Source organism: Euprymna scolopes, chromosome 9 (assembly GCF_053919585.1).
Source record: "Euprymna scolopes isolate OS-2025 chromosome 9, ASM5391958v1, whole genome shotgun sequence".
In the NCBI taxonomy this organism is placed as follows: Eukaryota; Metazoa; Mollusca; class Cephalopoda; order Sepiida; family Sepiolidae; genus Euprymna; species Euprymna scolopes.
The window spans coordinates 152199401-152216005 of record NC_136490.1 but is presented as its reverse complement, the minus strand read 5'-3'; the positions used below and the strand labels follow the sequence as shown (position 1 = coordinate 152216005).

At 31.5% G+C, this 16605-nt stretch overlaps 1 protein-coding gene across 5 annotated transcripts in view; it reads left to right on the top strand.

Moving 5' to 3' along the window:
• The window catches only part of LOC145284930 (ATP-dependent chromatin remodeler CHD8-like), a 181019-nt gene that overhangs the window by 97335 nt on the left and 67079 nt on the right, over positions 1–16605 (top strand). For all 5 annotated transcript variants that reach the window (XM_080134026.1, XM_080134025.1, XM_080134028.1 and 2 more), the window contains 7 exons: positions 1271–1378; positions 5205–5482; positions 7935–8022; positions 9476–9578; positions 11107–11272; positions 14182–14271; positions 14656–14756. In XM_080134026.1, the coding sequence (XP_079990152.1) occupies positions 1271–1378; positions 5205–5482; positions 7935–8022; positions 9476–9578; positions 11107–11272; positions 14182–14271; positions 14656–14756 (934 nt within the window). The remainder of the gene's footprint in view (positions 1–1270; positions 1379–5204; positions 5483–7934; positions 8023–9475; positions 9579–11106; positions 11273–14181; positions 14272–14655; positions 14757–16605) is intronic.

Below are 16605 nucleotides of genomic sequence, written 5' to 3'. Positions count from 1 at the left end.
GAGTAACTGAAGAGCATCATGTCGACCATTTTAAAAACAATCTATAAAAAAAGGGAAATAACTCAATTCAAACTTGCTAGATTTATGTTATGCCTAAAAATTCCCATTAATCATTTAATCATGATTTTCTTTATAAAAATAAAACTACTTGATCAATTTACTTAATTTTTGGAATATGATATTTTCGTTTTTTTTATTTTTGTTGTTTAATACGGAGGGAATTCTGGAGAAGAACCGACTGTTTTATTTATATATTTAATTTATATTATTTTCCATTTTCATTTATATTTCATCATTTAAATACTTTTCAGAATCAGCCATATTTTGCACAATATACTTGCTTATTCTTCTAATTAAATGCTTATCTTAAAATATCTATAAAACTTTATTTACAAGTACTTGTATTCCTATAAAATAGTACTTTTCTTTCAATGTTTGTGTATTGGTATTATTATTTATCCCCCTTCCATTTAAAAAGAAAAAAAAATTCCTTGTCATGAAGATACATTTATTTATTTTTCAATTTTCTTGTCAGTTTGTTCAAGCTGGGGATAGGGTATCCTGCCAAATACCAGACATTTACCCGCTATCTCATATGTTCAAACCGAGAGATCATTTTAAGATTCTAACAATTCTTTTCAGTGTAATTATTTGAATCTCTCTTGCACTTGGTTCATCAGGTATATTTGCCAAGTACTTTTTGAAATTCTTTTCCATAAGTACAGTTGCTTCTATAATTACTGGAATGATAGAAATCTTCCTTAGATTCCAGTTTCTTTTCATGTCATACATAAGACCTTGGTATTTCATTCTTTTCCCTCTCAGTTCTATTAAACCCAACACCATTGTGGTCACTAACTTCTAAGGTTTCTTTTTCTTTCTTTTTCCTTATCACTATGTTAGGTATATAGCTGTAAGAGTTGCATAGTTGTAGAGGATGGTGTATAACTTATTTCCAACTGTTTTTTCTGGTAAACATGTTTCCAGGATTTGCTGATGTAGTCGATATTCAACTTTTTACAGATCGTTCATTAGAGATATTTACACATTCCATACTCCGTTTTCTTTGTTATTAACTAATATGAACATGTACATTATCTGTTATAAATTTAATAAATGAAGTAAATAATTTTTTTAAAATTGACTAAAGATACTTATTCTGGATCCCACATGTAGTTTAATATATTTCAAATGAATTTATTTAAAATTAATGCTATTTTCTAAAGACTTAACATGTATTATTTTAAAAATCTTCCTTTTTTTTTTCCAGGCTAGTTTTTCCATGAAAGACAACTGTAACATTGAAGTGAACGATCCCGATTTTTGGGCGAAGTGGGCCAAGAAGGCTGAAATTGATGAAACCAAGATTTCATCAAAAGTAAGTGAATAAAACGCTTCTCATTCTTTCTTTAAAACTAACTAAAGCATTCATCACCGTAGGGTTGCTCAAACTCTGCTCATCAATGAATATTTTAATTTGATTAAACACTGTTAAAAATTACTTCTACTATGTTGATAATTAAAGTTTTTGTTAAATGAAAAATTTAACAAAACATTTTTTTGAATTCTTCAAACTACTGTTCTCATCTTGGGTATTATTTTACACAATGTTTTGGCCGATGTAACCTACAACCTTTTTCAGACTTGGAATCCAAACTTGGGAATCTGGACTGAATTTCAAACAAAACCCTTCATTTAATCCATGATAATAGCATGCTCTTGTTTCATCAGCCATGACTGAGTGGAAGTTCTAAGTATTTTGAGTGTTGCCTGCAATGAGGATTGAACTTGCAACTGAATTTTACCAAGTACTTTATCCACTATGTCACGGGTACCATTTGAAATTCCATGCAGATTCCCAAGCTCAACAGAAAGATTCCCTGAGTCCGAGAAGATACAGCTGAAGAAGGTTGGAGGTTACATCGACCAAAACTTAAAATTAACACTCAAAATGACAGCAGTAGTCCGAAGAATCCAAACAATACGAATAATCAATGCTCATCTAAAAATTTCAGAAACATAAAAAATTTTGTATTTGTTTGACATAGCATATATCGACTATTGAGATGATATATTTATAAAATAATTATTTGTTGGAGTTGCTTTTTGCTTACATGTGGTGTCCCAGATCATGTGACTATATGCAGGTCAATCATTAGTTGATTTAATCATATTGTCACACGTGTGAAAATTGGGACATGGAAGTTCACTTCCTCTTTTCTCCCTTTTTTGTCGGACTGTTGAGGTGGCAATGGATTTGTCAAATTTTGTTTGATCCCAAAATGGCATTTGTTTGTTCATTTCCCCTATTTTGTCTAGACAAGCTTGTTTTCATACTTTTGATTGAGCTCAAGTCAGGATTCAGTGTTAAGATTCAAAATCTATCAGTGTTATGATGGGAATTTTGTTATTTGTTACGAACAATCCTTAAGGTAAAGTGATTTATAAATGGTATGAGTTAAATGAAATGTGGCATCAAGGTTGTGAAGACAAAAAGAATGAATTGATTTGGCTATTTCATCAGAAGAATTTCCTGGTAAAGAATCTTGTAGTAAACCTAAGCATCAGACAGTCCATATCTGCAACCATCTAGAGTTTCCTTTGATTACAATAGAAAGCACTAAATAAATCTAGAAATATTGCGTATCTAGAAAGATTCTTTGAGAATTATGCAATGAAGCTTTAATGAGCTTTAAATCTAGACTAGCAGGGAGATCCAATCTTGCCTGAAATTGAATGTTTCAGACTTCCAAACTTTTATTGTCATCGAAATTGGTGAAATCGCCCATTTCTCAATCAAATCAGTTGATTACCTGCTCTAGTTGGGGTCTCCCTGTGTTACACCAGGAGAAAACTTCACATACCTCCTCACAGTGACTTAGTCCACAATACATTGTCATCTACATTGCACTGTACAGAACCTACTGTTGATTTTATAAAATTATTTTTATATATAATGGCTTGTATTAAAATGTAAAAGTCAAGTATTATGCTTCAATTGTGCTCTAAACAGCAACAATCATTTTGAATGTGCCCTTGTCATATCAAATAACCTACTGTTGATTTTATGTCTGGCCTTACTGCTTGTGCAGTGAAAATGACTTGAATTTAAGCTTAAAATGAAAAAGTCAAGTATCATCATGCACTTGTGCTTTAAACAGAAACGTTTATTTCGAACGCACCCTGTCATATCAAAGAACCTACTGTTGCTTTTATATATTGAGTATTTCGGCTTTGATAATAAAACATTTGAGAAAATGCACTTGTGATGTTAGGCTGTGCAAGGTGTTAACATTGGTAAAACAAACCTGTTCTTTCTTTCATCAGATTATTTCAATTATCAATACTTATCAAAAACATTCAGATAGAAAGCTTATCTAAGAACACTGCCAGGCACATAAAGTCTATTCATGTGAAATTTTATAAAAATCAACCCAGCCATTTTAGAGTTCATAGAGAATGAACTCGCACATACAAAGTTCCTTTTAATATAATAGAAGATTATTTGATAGGGAAAACATGAGTAAGATATAAACAATTTTTTGTGTTATTTCTATATAAATAAAATGAACTCATTTTTTCCCCTCTGAGTTTGACCTTAATAGGATTAAAACTCAAGACATTTCATGCAAATGTAATATGCACAAACTGCAACACATTATCTGAGGTGTGATATAGGCCTATTACCTCTACACTTGCTCGATAATTGTACATTCCTATATTTTTTCTGGTGAGAGTTCATTGCCAAAACCTGTAAGAATCAATGAAAGTTGTAAAATCTTTTCTCTCTATTTAATTTCTCCTTTCCCTGCACCCCATTTACACCGCCGCTTCATCGTTCACGAGGGAATAATACGAATGCGCACCGATTTTGGGTTTTGTAGTTGCATACAAAAGCTGAAATGCTTCTTATTGCGTGAAATGCACCACGCCTAATTATACATTGCTTATTTACAATTTTTTTTGAAACATTATTACACTAGGAAAAAATAAAATGATTCTCTCCTTTTCTCAGCGTTTCCTTTTCTTTTCTTTTTTTTTCGTCAACATATAATATATCATTTCCTTTTCCTTTAGTTTCGTTTCGTTCGATGCTTTCTTTTTCTGTTTCCATTTTTCCGATTTCAGAGTTAAATATTAATTTTCCGCTTATAGCATTACAAAATGTAAACTGTCAAATTATCACGTAAAGTGATTACGAACAAATCCATCTCGATTAGTAACAAATGAATTTATGAGTGCTTTAAAGTATTTACCAACTCGGATCGAAAACTATTTAAAAATGTAAACAATGCATTTCTAGATGCATCTCTAAAAACCTTTGTTCCGATTTACTGCGTTTCGTATGCTTTCGTTTCGTTTCTTTCATGTTCCCATTTTTCCGATTTCATTGCGATAGTAAACATTGTTACGTATAACTCAAAGCAAAATGAATTTCACTACGATGCTATTTTTAGCTCAAACAAGGTGTTTTCTTTTTTGTAATATTTACTTCATTATCTTAGGACTTTACTTTACTATTTATCTTTGAATTATACCAAGACAACTAATATTTATCTCCAAATGGATTTTTACATTGGATTCGAAATTTAACTGAGTTGGTAAGCTCGCCGTGACAAAATTCCTCATGTCATCTTTATAATCACGGATTCCATTTACGGTTAGGGTTCGACCGGCAATCACCAGATTCAACCGAGCGTTGTTTTTTTTGCATAATTAATTAATGATAGTGATAGGAGTATTTTTTCTGTTTATTTTCTTAACATCTGTTGACAAAAAAATAATTTGTACATTCTCTTGAAAAATATTTTTATAATAAAAATTCCGTTTGCAAAAAGAAACGTTTACTGTCAATTTTCTTTAAAAAAAAAAAAAAAAAAAAAAGTGCAAGTTTTCCTGAGGAAAAAAAAAAAAACCTTTCCCCTAACAATTTATGGTAAAAAAGGAATCTTTTTTTGAGGAAAAAAAATTGCAGAAAATATTCAACAAACTGAGCCACAGCAACGCGTGACCGGGTACAGCTAGTTTGATAATAATGTGAAATGAATCCCTTACAGTTTTTATTGTTATAAAGAAGTTTTTGTATTTTAAATTAAATTTTTATTGTTAGGTAAGTTTATTTTTATTTAAAATTTTTTGGTGTTATAAAGTTGTTTTTTTTTAATCTTAAATTTAAAAAAGAACATTTGTTTTGTTTTCAATAGAAAAATCTTATTATTGAAGAACCTCGCCAACGTCGGCAAACGGCTCGTTACGGAAATCAGGATTTATTCAAGGTCTCTGACGTTGATAGTGACAGTGATTACGAGGAATCTGGTGGTGAGGAAAAGAAGGTTATCACTACCGGCAAGAAAAGGGGTCGGAAGAAGGGCAGTGGCCGGCGGAAAATATTCGATGAAGATTTTGAACTCGATGACCCAATTGATGGTACCTTTTGTCGGGCAGAATTGTTTAAAGTTGAGAAGCATTTATTGGTATATGGGTAAGTTGTGCATTCTTTTTTCTAATGTAAATGTTTTTGTTTTGTTTTTTTGTTTTTTTTTATTTGTGTCTTTTTATTATTGAAATACTTAGAAGTATATTAAAAAATGAAAACTACTTTATTTTGTTTATTATCTTTTAATGTAAATTAGAGAAAAAAAAAAAAAAACTTAGTCAAAATGTATTTCTCATGTCCGCCATCCAGCTATGAGTAACATGATATCTTTTTTAAAGCAACTCATATCTGAGAAGGAAATCTCTGAAATAATGTTAACCTGACAAGCATGGTGAAGCTCCATCCAGAATTTTCCCTATATTAAAAGGAAAATCTACATAATGTATATACTTGTGTCTAAATGAAAACATCATATTCCAAGAATCATATTTGATAAGTAGTTTCATTTTTAAATAAGAAAATCAAATTTATGAGTAACAGAAGCGGCTGGGTTTTTATTTCTTTCCCACTGCAAGAAATGTGCCACGAGGGTCGGAAAATGGAATTGAAAAATTGGCATCCTTGAGGAGGGCACTCTGACCTGCAAAAACTGCTTGGGCAGCCTTATCAGCATTCTCCAGTAGAGGCGCCTCAGGTGATTTGCAATAAACTAATCCCTTCTCAAAGAGGGAAGGCAAAGCCTGGAAGGGCAGACGACCTCCTAGAACTGCACAGGGTTAGCATCAACCGGGAATGGTCATTACAAGAATGATCCAGAATCTGTTGATTTTGATACGTTGGTAAAAAAAAACCCGTCTTGGCCGCCATTTTGAAAAAATCTCAAAAACTCAAATGGAAATAACTCAACAAAAATTCAAACTTATAAGATTTATAATATGACTAAAATAATTTAAAAAAAGTTTTGGTAGGTAGGTAGGATCGAACCAGAAACCTTGAAAATAAAGTATGAAAAAACCTGACATGTTACCCACTAGACCAGCAAGGGAGAGTAACAGAAAGACGTTTGAATTTATTTATAAACTGAATTAACAGGTGCGCATATTTAACCTCGGGCAAATAGAAATACCGCAGTTAATTTTTACTGCGAGGTAGTTTTTTTGCATTTGTCTACCCAACTTTGGCTGTTTTTGTTTTCCCAAGATGTTGGGAGGGGGGGGGGGGCATAAAAAGGGGTTGTCCAAATTGAATAGCAATTGTCTGATATAAGGAGTTTTCGTCCGCATTGATCAAAAACTGATTGCTTTCTGGACGTTCCTGACGCGATTGCTGGGAACAATGCCTTAGCTTCAAATTAGTTTCGCTTTTATACGAAAAAGCCGAACGAACACAAGAGGGACTGAAATAGCAAGAATTTTGTAAAAATCAACATAAATAAATCTAGACGCACGTTCGCAAATCGTACGTATTATGATCTAGGGGGTATATAAACAGTTGTAAGACATAGTAACCCCCCCCCCCAACACCCACCCACCCCTGAGAATCCCGGCGAAAAAAGCCTTTGCGAGACATACATAAAATGTGCACACACATTTTGCCTTTTATATGTATAGACTAGCGAGAGGTACCCGGCGTTGCCCGGGTGTTTGGAGGTGTGGGGGGGGGGGTTAAAAAAAGTAAGTATGAGGATCGAACCCGAACTGTTGAGGTAAAGTTGTATAAATTAAAGTGTGAAAAAAAAAAAAAAACGTGCGACGTTAACCATTGCCCCACCGTAAGATGCTAACGGAAACACGTTTGAATTTATTTAATTACTTGGATTTGGCAGGTGCCCGTTTTAATGAGTTAATGAGGTCAAGTTTGACTGCGGGATAGTATAGTATTTCATTTACTGCGGGAACGCTTCCCAAGATGTTATAGGAAAAAGATTAACCCAAATGCGGCGAGCGACAAATGTTGAATATTTATCTTCCTGAAATCGAGCAAATTAAATAGACAGGCGAGCTTCGTTGTTAACTGTGAGATATTACGATTTATATGTGATATAAAAAGTTTTAAAAAGTTGTGAACCGACCGACCGCTTCTCTGAAAAAAATCCTTTTGTAGACATACAGAAAAAGCGAACACACATACATACATTTTCGCTTTATATTTATAGATGCCTATGAATTCTCATTAATCACTTAATGATTTCCTTTATGAAAATAAAATTACTTGATTAATTCATGTGATTTTTGAAATATGATATTTTCGTTTTATAGATTTTTCTTTATCTTTGTTTTTATAATATAGGGGAATTCAGGATGAGAACTAAAGCTTAAGTTCATTTGAAGTGAACGAAATTACTCCAAAACTTTTTATTTCTGGATTTTTAAAGTTTTTAATTTAAAAGTATTTTGCAGTTTAAAGTGAATTTTGTGCATTTAATTAAAATCTCACAAAAATATTGGGTAACTTTTTCTTATCAAACTTTTTTTAATCTATTTTGACAATCTATAGTAGATTCTACTTTTTATTTTTGTTATAAATTTGTTTAATTTGATTTTCTTTCCATAAATAGTTGGGGTCGATGGTCAGATATTCTTTCTCATGGACGCTTTAAACGGAAATTTACTGAAAATGATGTGGAGACGATCTCTCGAGCAATGGTAAGCAGATTTTTGTTTCTGAAAGAAATTTTGATTCTTAAAAATTGGATTTGTAATTATTTTATTTTATTAAAAACGATTTTTTTGTTTTAAGCTTTAAAATTGTGAAAAAAAAGTCATATTTCAAGTTTATTTTGTTTTTTTAGGACTTTCAAAATTTCTAACCTTACAAATGGAACAAACTGGAAAACGGCTTTTGCAGACTAAATCAGAATGTAGTCTAATCTGAGCTGCCTTTTACTTGCCAATTCCAGCTTGCATTTGTCTGTTGTCTCGTGCAAACATTCAAAATGGTAGCCATTGACAAAGTCTTTTCCAATTTGTTTTCACTAACTTCTGCATAAACCTTAAGTTAGAATCATATTTATTGTAGTTACTGAGAATGATTATTTTGAAGAGAGCTCCAAAAGTTCTATTGTATTTGTTCATCATTAAGGCAATAAATGTGGAAATATTCCATCTTGCAAAATTTTTTTTTTTTTAATCATGTTTTTACAAGCATTTATTTTTGTAACTACAGATGGTTTAAACAGTTCATAATTTTTCTCCATCTCTCCTCCGCATTGATTAAGTCTAATAATAAATCAACAGTGACAATGGGGGTAGCGATATAGAATATAACATTGATTTTTAATTAGTAAACCTAAGTCAGATATTTTTTTTTTTTTTATTATGTTACATTTTCACCCCAAACAAGGCACATTGCCACTTTGGTGTAGGGGGCTACTGTCAGGGACATAAGCTACAGGGTACTATGTGGGGAGTTGGGCAGCAATATGTCGGTTCACATTACACTTGAACTTCTGCATGTCAGTACAGTTGGGGAAGCCGGAACCTGGAAGGGAATTCCAAAGTCTAGCAGTTCTGGGGAAGAATATTCAGAAATACATTCAAAATTACAAAAAAAATATTGAAGAGAAAAATCCTGCAAAAAGGAAGGAGTGAAAACGGCAAGGATAGCACACTGAGAGAATATGTTTAACTGAATTGAAAAGACAACTGACATTTCTCAGGAATAAAAGTGGTCCTTATATATTAGAAAACAAACACATGGTATAGAACTTTGTTGTATGGAAGATTGTAGTGACTTGTTTAGTATTATTTAGCTGTTCTTGTGTTTTCGAGAAATCTGAGATTATAGCTTATTAGTCTGCCATAACTAAAATCTCCTATAGATGTTTGTAAGTCTATCCCCCTTTAATTTGAGATTATTAAGCATACAAAATTATTGAATAAATTATTTGGACAATAGTTTACATTTTTTTGTTGTGTTTTTATTTTTTTTTACTGCGATATTTATAAAATTATTTATCATATGAAATTGATATTTATGATATCTATCATAATAATATGAAATTATGATATGTATGAAGTTGATAGTTATGAAATTATGATATGTATGAAATTATATGAAATATATTTATGAAATGCCATTTTCTTTTCGCTTTTCCAGCTGCTGCATAGTTTAAAATTCTATAAAGGTGATGAAAGGATCAAGGATTTCATTTGGGATCTTGTTAGTCTTTCAAACGATAGCACTCTCAAAAATCATTCTGGTAAGTTTTAGTCATTTCGCTTCTTCAACAAGACTCCCTATTTGTTGTTTTAAATGTTTTTTTCTGGAAACCTGACTTTAATCAGTTTTTTCGTGTGTCCAAGCATTTTATTTGTTTTTGTTTTTTTTTGGTCCTTTTTCTCTGCAAAATCCCCCCAAAAAACAAAACAATTTCCCTTGACCGGACCAAACCCAATGAATAAATATTTGGAGAAATAAAGAACTTGAAACATAAAAACTTTTACCAAAATTACCAAATTTGGCATTAAATAACCTGAGAAAAAGCTTGATATGCCATAAAACGAAACCACTGTTGATTGGTCAGTTACATTTGATGGTATGTTTACATTTACCACCACAGTTGTCACTTGAATTTGCTTTTGAAGAATTTGGGTTAAATTTAAGCAGAAATAAAGTATAATCTCAAAATAAAGGGAGACTACCACCAGCAGGTGCAGTGTAAACAACTTGATGCCACATTACACACAGAGACATCTGTTGGCCAACTAACGAATTAGTTTTGACTGAGTAGGGTTATCAAATTTCCTCTTGTGAATTTTGTCTGAATTAAGACTTGCTGGACCATCAGTTGCCAGAACTTTTACTGAAATCACATCTCCATTTTTAAACTAGAATTGGCCTCCTTCAACTCTATTTCCAAATACATTTTTTTAAACGTTTAATTTAATTTTCATTTTATAAATTTTGATTCCGCATTTTATGTTCTTTTATGGAATCCTCGGTTTCTTTCTTTCCCATCTTGTTCTTTAGCCCATTGCACTCCAAATGCAGTCTTAGTGTAGCGTGGCCCCATCTGTGATGATTTACTGTAAATTTGTTGTTTTATTCAACACAACAAAATTATAAGCATTACAAGGTTATGAAGAAGATACAAAGTGAAAGGCTAAAATTTGGACTAACTAACGTCTCACCTGACCGGCTTGCTTTGTCTATTCTCGTGTTTGCTTCACTAGTATGTTTTATATAAACTTGGGTGTTACGTTAACTGGAACTATATGATGGTTTCAGTCTAAGTTAACTTTTCATATGTTGGTCATTCCATCAGTAACTTGTAAAGCCAACCTCAGGCTCACCTGATTTTTTTTTTATCAATTCCTTTCTAAAACTCTAAAATGTTGTTCAGTTTTTACTTCAGAATACTCTTTCACTCATTCTTTCATTTCATATGAATTTTGTTGTTGCATTGGTTTCCCCAATATCTTTCTAGTTAGAATTCTTTCTAAAAAGACATTAGCTATTTACAGAAGGGACCATGTGAAGGTTGCTGACATCCCTAACTGCAAATATTTCTGCAGAAAATTGTAGATTACTAATATCTATTTAAATAGTACTCATAGATGTTCTACGTAGTAATTTTTCGAATTTTTACTAATTTTGATTTGACACATAAGTATGTAATAGTGATTTTTTTTTTATGTAAATGTATTTTTGAAATTTCATTATATTGCACAATACTCACAATTTAATTAATATATATTTCAATTAAATTTTTTTTCTTTTCTTTTTAGGACTTTCAGCTCCTGTTCCGCGGGGGCGCAAGGGCAAAAAGGCCAAGAGAGAATCCAAAAACTTTTCTGCTGTTATTGAATCTGAAAAAGACAATATTCAGATGGATCCAGAACTTGTGTTGTCTGATCTAGGCTATAAACGACATATAGAAAGGCACTCCAACAAGTATGTTTCTTTTTGTTTTTTTTTCTGTTCTGCTTTTTCATTTTTTTTAATTCGACCCAACATTGTAGCAGGTGACATTGATTCTGACTTCTTTAAATTATGAATTTATAACATTCACTACTAAAAGATTTGAGGAAAGGTATGAACCCTTACCCTTATCTTAGTCAGGAGTAAAAGGTACTCTATCTTAGAATTCGTTGCAATAAGTATTGTTTCACTATATTAAAAACTAAAAATACAGAAAAATTTTTGTATGTGCCCATCACGGCATGAAAAGATCATATTCCCAAAATCACGTAAATTGATAGTAGCTATATATATATATATAACATTTATTTATGGTTTTAAACAATTAATAGTAAATTGTAGCCATTACAAGACTGCAAGCAAAAAATTTTGGAAGTTTAAATTACCTCCCTTGTTTATTCAAAATGGCGAAGTCTGCACTCCGTCCTCGCTTCCTCATAAAATTTTATGATCTTAATTTAAAAAAAAAATACTTCATCAAATTATATGCTTGTTAGAATATAACATTTTTGTTTCATCACAGGTGTGTACATCATTTTTTTTTTTTTTCTTAATATGAGGGAATTCCGGACATGAAATAAAAAAAATTAAAACTATGTCAAAGGTTATCAATAGAGAATCTTGTTTTACTGGTGTAAATGTCAGCCCTCTCACTTCCAAGTTCTTTCTGTAAATGGGAAGTGAGTGAAAAACAAAAACATCTTTGTTATTGAATTCCTTTTAGAATTGGACTTAATTGAAAATCTTTTTATCCATCTTTGGATGTTTTAAAATCTCACTTGACATAAGCAGGCTTGCTATTCTGATAGGGGCCAAATATTTTTCACTTAGGAAACTCCCTTTTCACTAATCTTCCTTGTCAGAAAGAATTCATTGATTTAGGATTCTGAGTCAATTAAAACTGGGTGAATCCAACTCTAATTTAAAAAAAAAAAATCACACACAAAAGTTCTGAAAAATTTACCAATAATGACTAGGCTCTGCTGGCACCAAAAGAAAACTTCCTAGCAGGCTCTGAGCTCCTCTGGAAAAAGTGGGTAACACTCAACCAGACCCAAGGTATGGTTGTCAAAACATGGAACAACCTGCATAAGTGGGTCTGTGTACAGAATGCCTGGTGTCCTGTGATGCTGACTATCGCACATATTCTCATAGACTGTTCCCTTAGTGAAACATGCTCCAACGTGGACTTGAGAGATGCCTTGGACACTGCCCTATGATGGACCTTGTTGGCGTGAAACACTAATGATGACCACACAAAAAAAGTAAAAACATATTTGTCGTCAGTATGTCATCTTCTGTCTCCATCACTTGAAAAATCTTGTTTTTAGAAACAATTCTAAAATCTGTATTCTTCAATCTTAATTGTAATTCAAATTTCTACTGCCACAAAAAAGAGAAAAAGGTACTTAACATGTACCCCAAATTTCTTGGGGTTTCTTCTATCACTCCAATTTCTTTACATATTACAAATACTGTCTTTCTGTCACCTTTAATAGATATGTTTGTTATTTGATTTTTAAATTTTTGGGGGGTTTTTTTGAGGGGGGGGGGTTAGAAGTGAACTCTTTATTAGACAAAAAATTTCCTGTTATTTTCAATTTTCTGTTTTTAATTGAATTTTTATATTTTGATTAAATCAAAATTATAAAAGAAAAGAAACTAAAACTTTGCAAAACATGACTGTCCTCTTTGGAAATAAAAAGATTATCCATAATATTTAGCACTAGCTGTTCCGATCTGGCATTGCCTGAGATATGATGCAACACTGGGTAGGGATATAGTTCTGGATGGATTAAGTTGCCTGCATAAACGAAAAGTTATGTGAACTTTGATGTAGATAATGGACAAAAAGTTAATAGATTGTGAAGGTTTCTATCGTTGCGTACATATGAAAGATGTTAACTTTAAATTAAAATGAATAACAGAAAAATATTTTTATTATACAAAAATGTAGTTTTTTTCTAAAGAATAAGTTTTGGCATTTATAATTTAAATACAAGTTTGGGCATATGGTCCCTTGCGGCTTGCACGTGTATGACATAATCTAGAGGTTCAATTTTGACAAATTCTATGCATTAAATTAGGCTATATTTCGGCAATAAGACGTCAAATGTTGCCTTCTAAGTGGTCTATTGTGCCTAGTTTATCAGTGTAAATATAAGATTTTGCATATCCCCAAAGAAAATAATCTAATAGGGTTAAATCACACAAAGTAGGTGGCTAGTTGATGGGTCCATTTTGTGAAATTATTAATTCCTCAAATGATTCTCTCAGTAAATTAATCATATCGCGCATTTTGTATGGCATGTGGCTCCATCCTGATGAAACCACATGATGAATTGCCAAACCAAGTTGATCTCAGAATAAAATAATCAATAGTTGCCAAGTCTGCAATGAAAGAAAATAGGTGTCAATTTAAAGTTTGCCACCTCTAAAAAAACAAAACGCCCTATATTTGTGTGCTCCAATGACGATGAACATAGAGGTGTTATTAAATTTCAAAGCAATTATATTTTCGATTATTTTTGCCAGGTAATTTCAAGTATATAAATTATCATTAGAAGATTATTTTTGTTGGAATCGGACATTTAAAAAAATTTTGCAGTCTTGAATTTAAGCGCCATGACTACCCATTCCACAGTCCTGATTCAGATACCAAAACTAGTTCATTGTTCACAAACGCTACTGATTTGTATATGTTTGTATATTAAGTGTCTGTTAAATATTTGCATTTTTAAGGCAGTCAGATCTGAATAATGACTGCCAATTGGTCTACCTTGTCAGAAGTGAAACCTACTATTGTTGTTCGAGTCCTGATTTTACTGATATAAAACTGGCATAATTTATTTCACCAGTTTTATTGTTTTATTTATTTTTAGAGTGTTGTTGAGAGTGCGATTGCTCTATTACCTGAAGCAGGAAGTTATTGGTGATGAGTGCGAGAAGGTACTGCAAGGTTCTGATCATAAGTAAGTACTGAAAATATTACATTCAAGTTTTGTTTTTTTGTTTTATTCTTTGAAAAGCATAATTTAAAAATGGACGTTAGATAAATTTTGCTGCATATTTAGAATTACATCTATTTTAAAAAAACTAAATTGCAGGTAGCCTCCATCCTTGGAATTTTATACATCGTCATGATGTACATGATGGCGAGGAAAATAAAGAAATGTATAAAATTTTGAGGATGGAATCTCTCCAAAATATTAATTTTAAACAAGTAAATATTTGTTTATTTCCAAAATATTGCATTGTAATTTGGCTTATCAACATATTTTATACATATTTTCTTCAAAATTTTTTAAAGGTTTGTCTTTCACTTCTTTTCATGTTTGTAACTTTTTTTTCTTCAGAGAAATTGGCATCCCTACACCAATTGTTGATGGCGAACCACCGTGTGATTGGTGGGATGAAGAAGCTGACAAATGTCTCTTGATTGGTGTCTTTAAACATGGTAACTATCATTCTATTATGCTATGTAAACAATAATGGAATCGTCTTAACACTTTAAATTTTATTCGTATATCTGAAAGTGTATTGAGCCCTTTACATGAGTGCTGTATTTGCATGTCTTTATTTGAATCTCTTTCGATTTCAACTTCCATTATTTCTCTTACTTACCTTTTGTGATGTTATGCAGTGTGCACAGTAATAGGCATAGCTTTTCTAACAGTATTACTGTTGAAATAACCATAATAGATTCTATCAGACTTTTGCGTTGCCGATTCATGACATTCATTAAACAAATTATGTACATCCCAGTGTTTATGATACTGAAACTATTCATATTAAAAATTGGTTTTTATCTTATTTATTTTGAAGAGATTTAAAAAAAAAAAAATTCCTTTTTTTTTTTTTACATGTACTTTAACTAGCAATACCACATCATTTTTTTTTCTTTGCATCGAATAAACTCAAATCGGGCATTATTGAAAAGAACATAAAAAAAACAAAGAAATATTATCTTTAGGTTTTTAAAATTGGTCCATTAGAACTGGAGTTATGACCATTCAAAGTATCAAAAAATGCATGGTTCACTGGACATTTTGTCTCGAGTCAGTCCTATTCAAATGCATGTAAGTTTGTGACTGAAAACGATAGGTAATTTTCACAATTTACAGACTACCTCATCTTTTAAAAAGGCATATCTTCAGATCTTTTTAAGATGTTATGATGAAATTTTTAACTTATCATAACACCATGAAGGTTCAGATGGCTCTATTTACGACCATCTCATTTGGTAACTTATGTACTAATTAATTAGCATATTTCAGTTTCATTTTAACTGCTTTAAGTAGAAACATCATAAAAACAGCTAAGAAAAATGCTAAGTAAGGCTTTATCATCATAGGAAATATTATTCTGATGGACATTATCATTTCACATCATAAAAAATCCAAGATGGCAACCGGGAAATCCAAAATGGCCACCACGACACGATTCAAAGAAATTATTAACAAAATATGGCTTGTAGCATATCAAATTAAAGGAAATTTTGTACAGATTAGAATTGTTTTCAAGTACATTAAACTAATTAGCATAATTAAGTTTCATTTTAAAGGCTTTTGGTGGAAACATCATAAAAATAGCTAAAAAAAAAAAAAAAAAAAAAGGGGGGGGAGGTAAGCCATTATCTTCATGCAAATATTAATCTGATGGACATTAGCATTTGTCATCATTACACACAAAATCAAAGATGGCAACCAGCAAATCCGAGATTGGATTTCCCAGAAATCCAAGATGGACACTACGACACGATTCAAAGAAATTATTAACAAAATATGGCTTGTAGCATATCAAATGAAAGGAAATTTTGTACAGATTACATAAACTAATTGGCATAATTAAGTTTCATTTTAACAACTATTTGGTTTTTTTTCTTGTTCTCATGTAACGCTCGAGACTACTTGTTTTTCAAACAGAAGCATTTACAACATCCAAAATTTATTGAGATTGGTAGAAGAGTAATTTATCTTGCCTTTGGTAACATTTATTTGTTATATATTTGTTTTTTGACCACTTTTTCATATCTCTGTGGTTTGTGTGTTTTGACTCCTTTAAAAGCGTTTTTGTTTTTTTACTTAATTAAAAAAGTGCTGTTGAGTGAAGCCATTTGAATTAAAATTAAACAAAAACAAAATTACAGCACTATTTTTGTAATACTATTTTTAAGTTAAATTCAAGTTTTACAATATCGTTTTTTATTACCTTGTTAGGTGAAAGCACAAGATAGTTACAAAATACCCCCCCTCCCTCTTCATGTTAAGAATAGGTTTCTAAATAATAACGTTAGTACAATATAA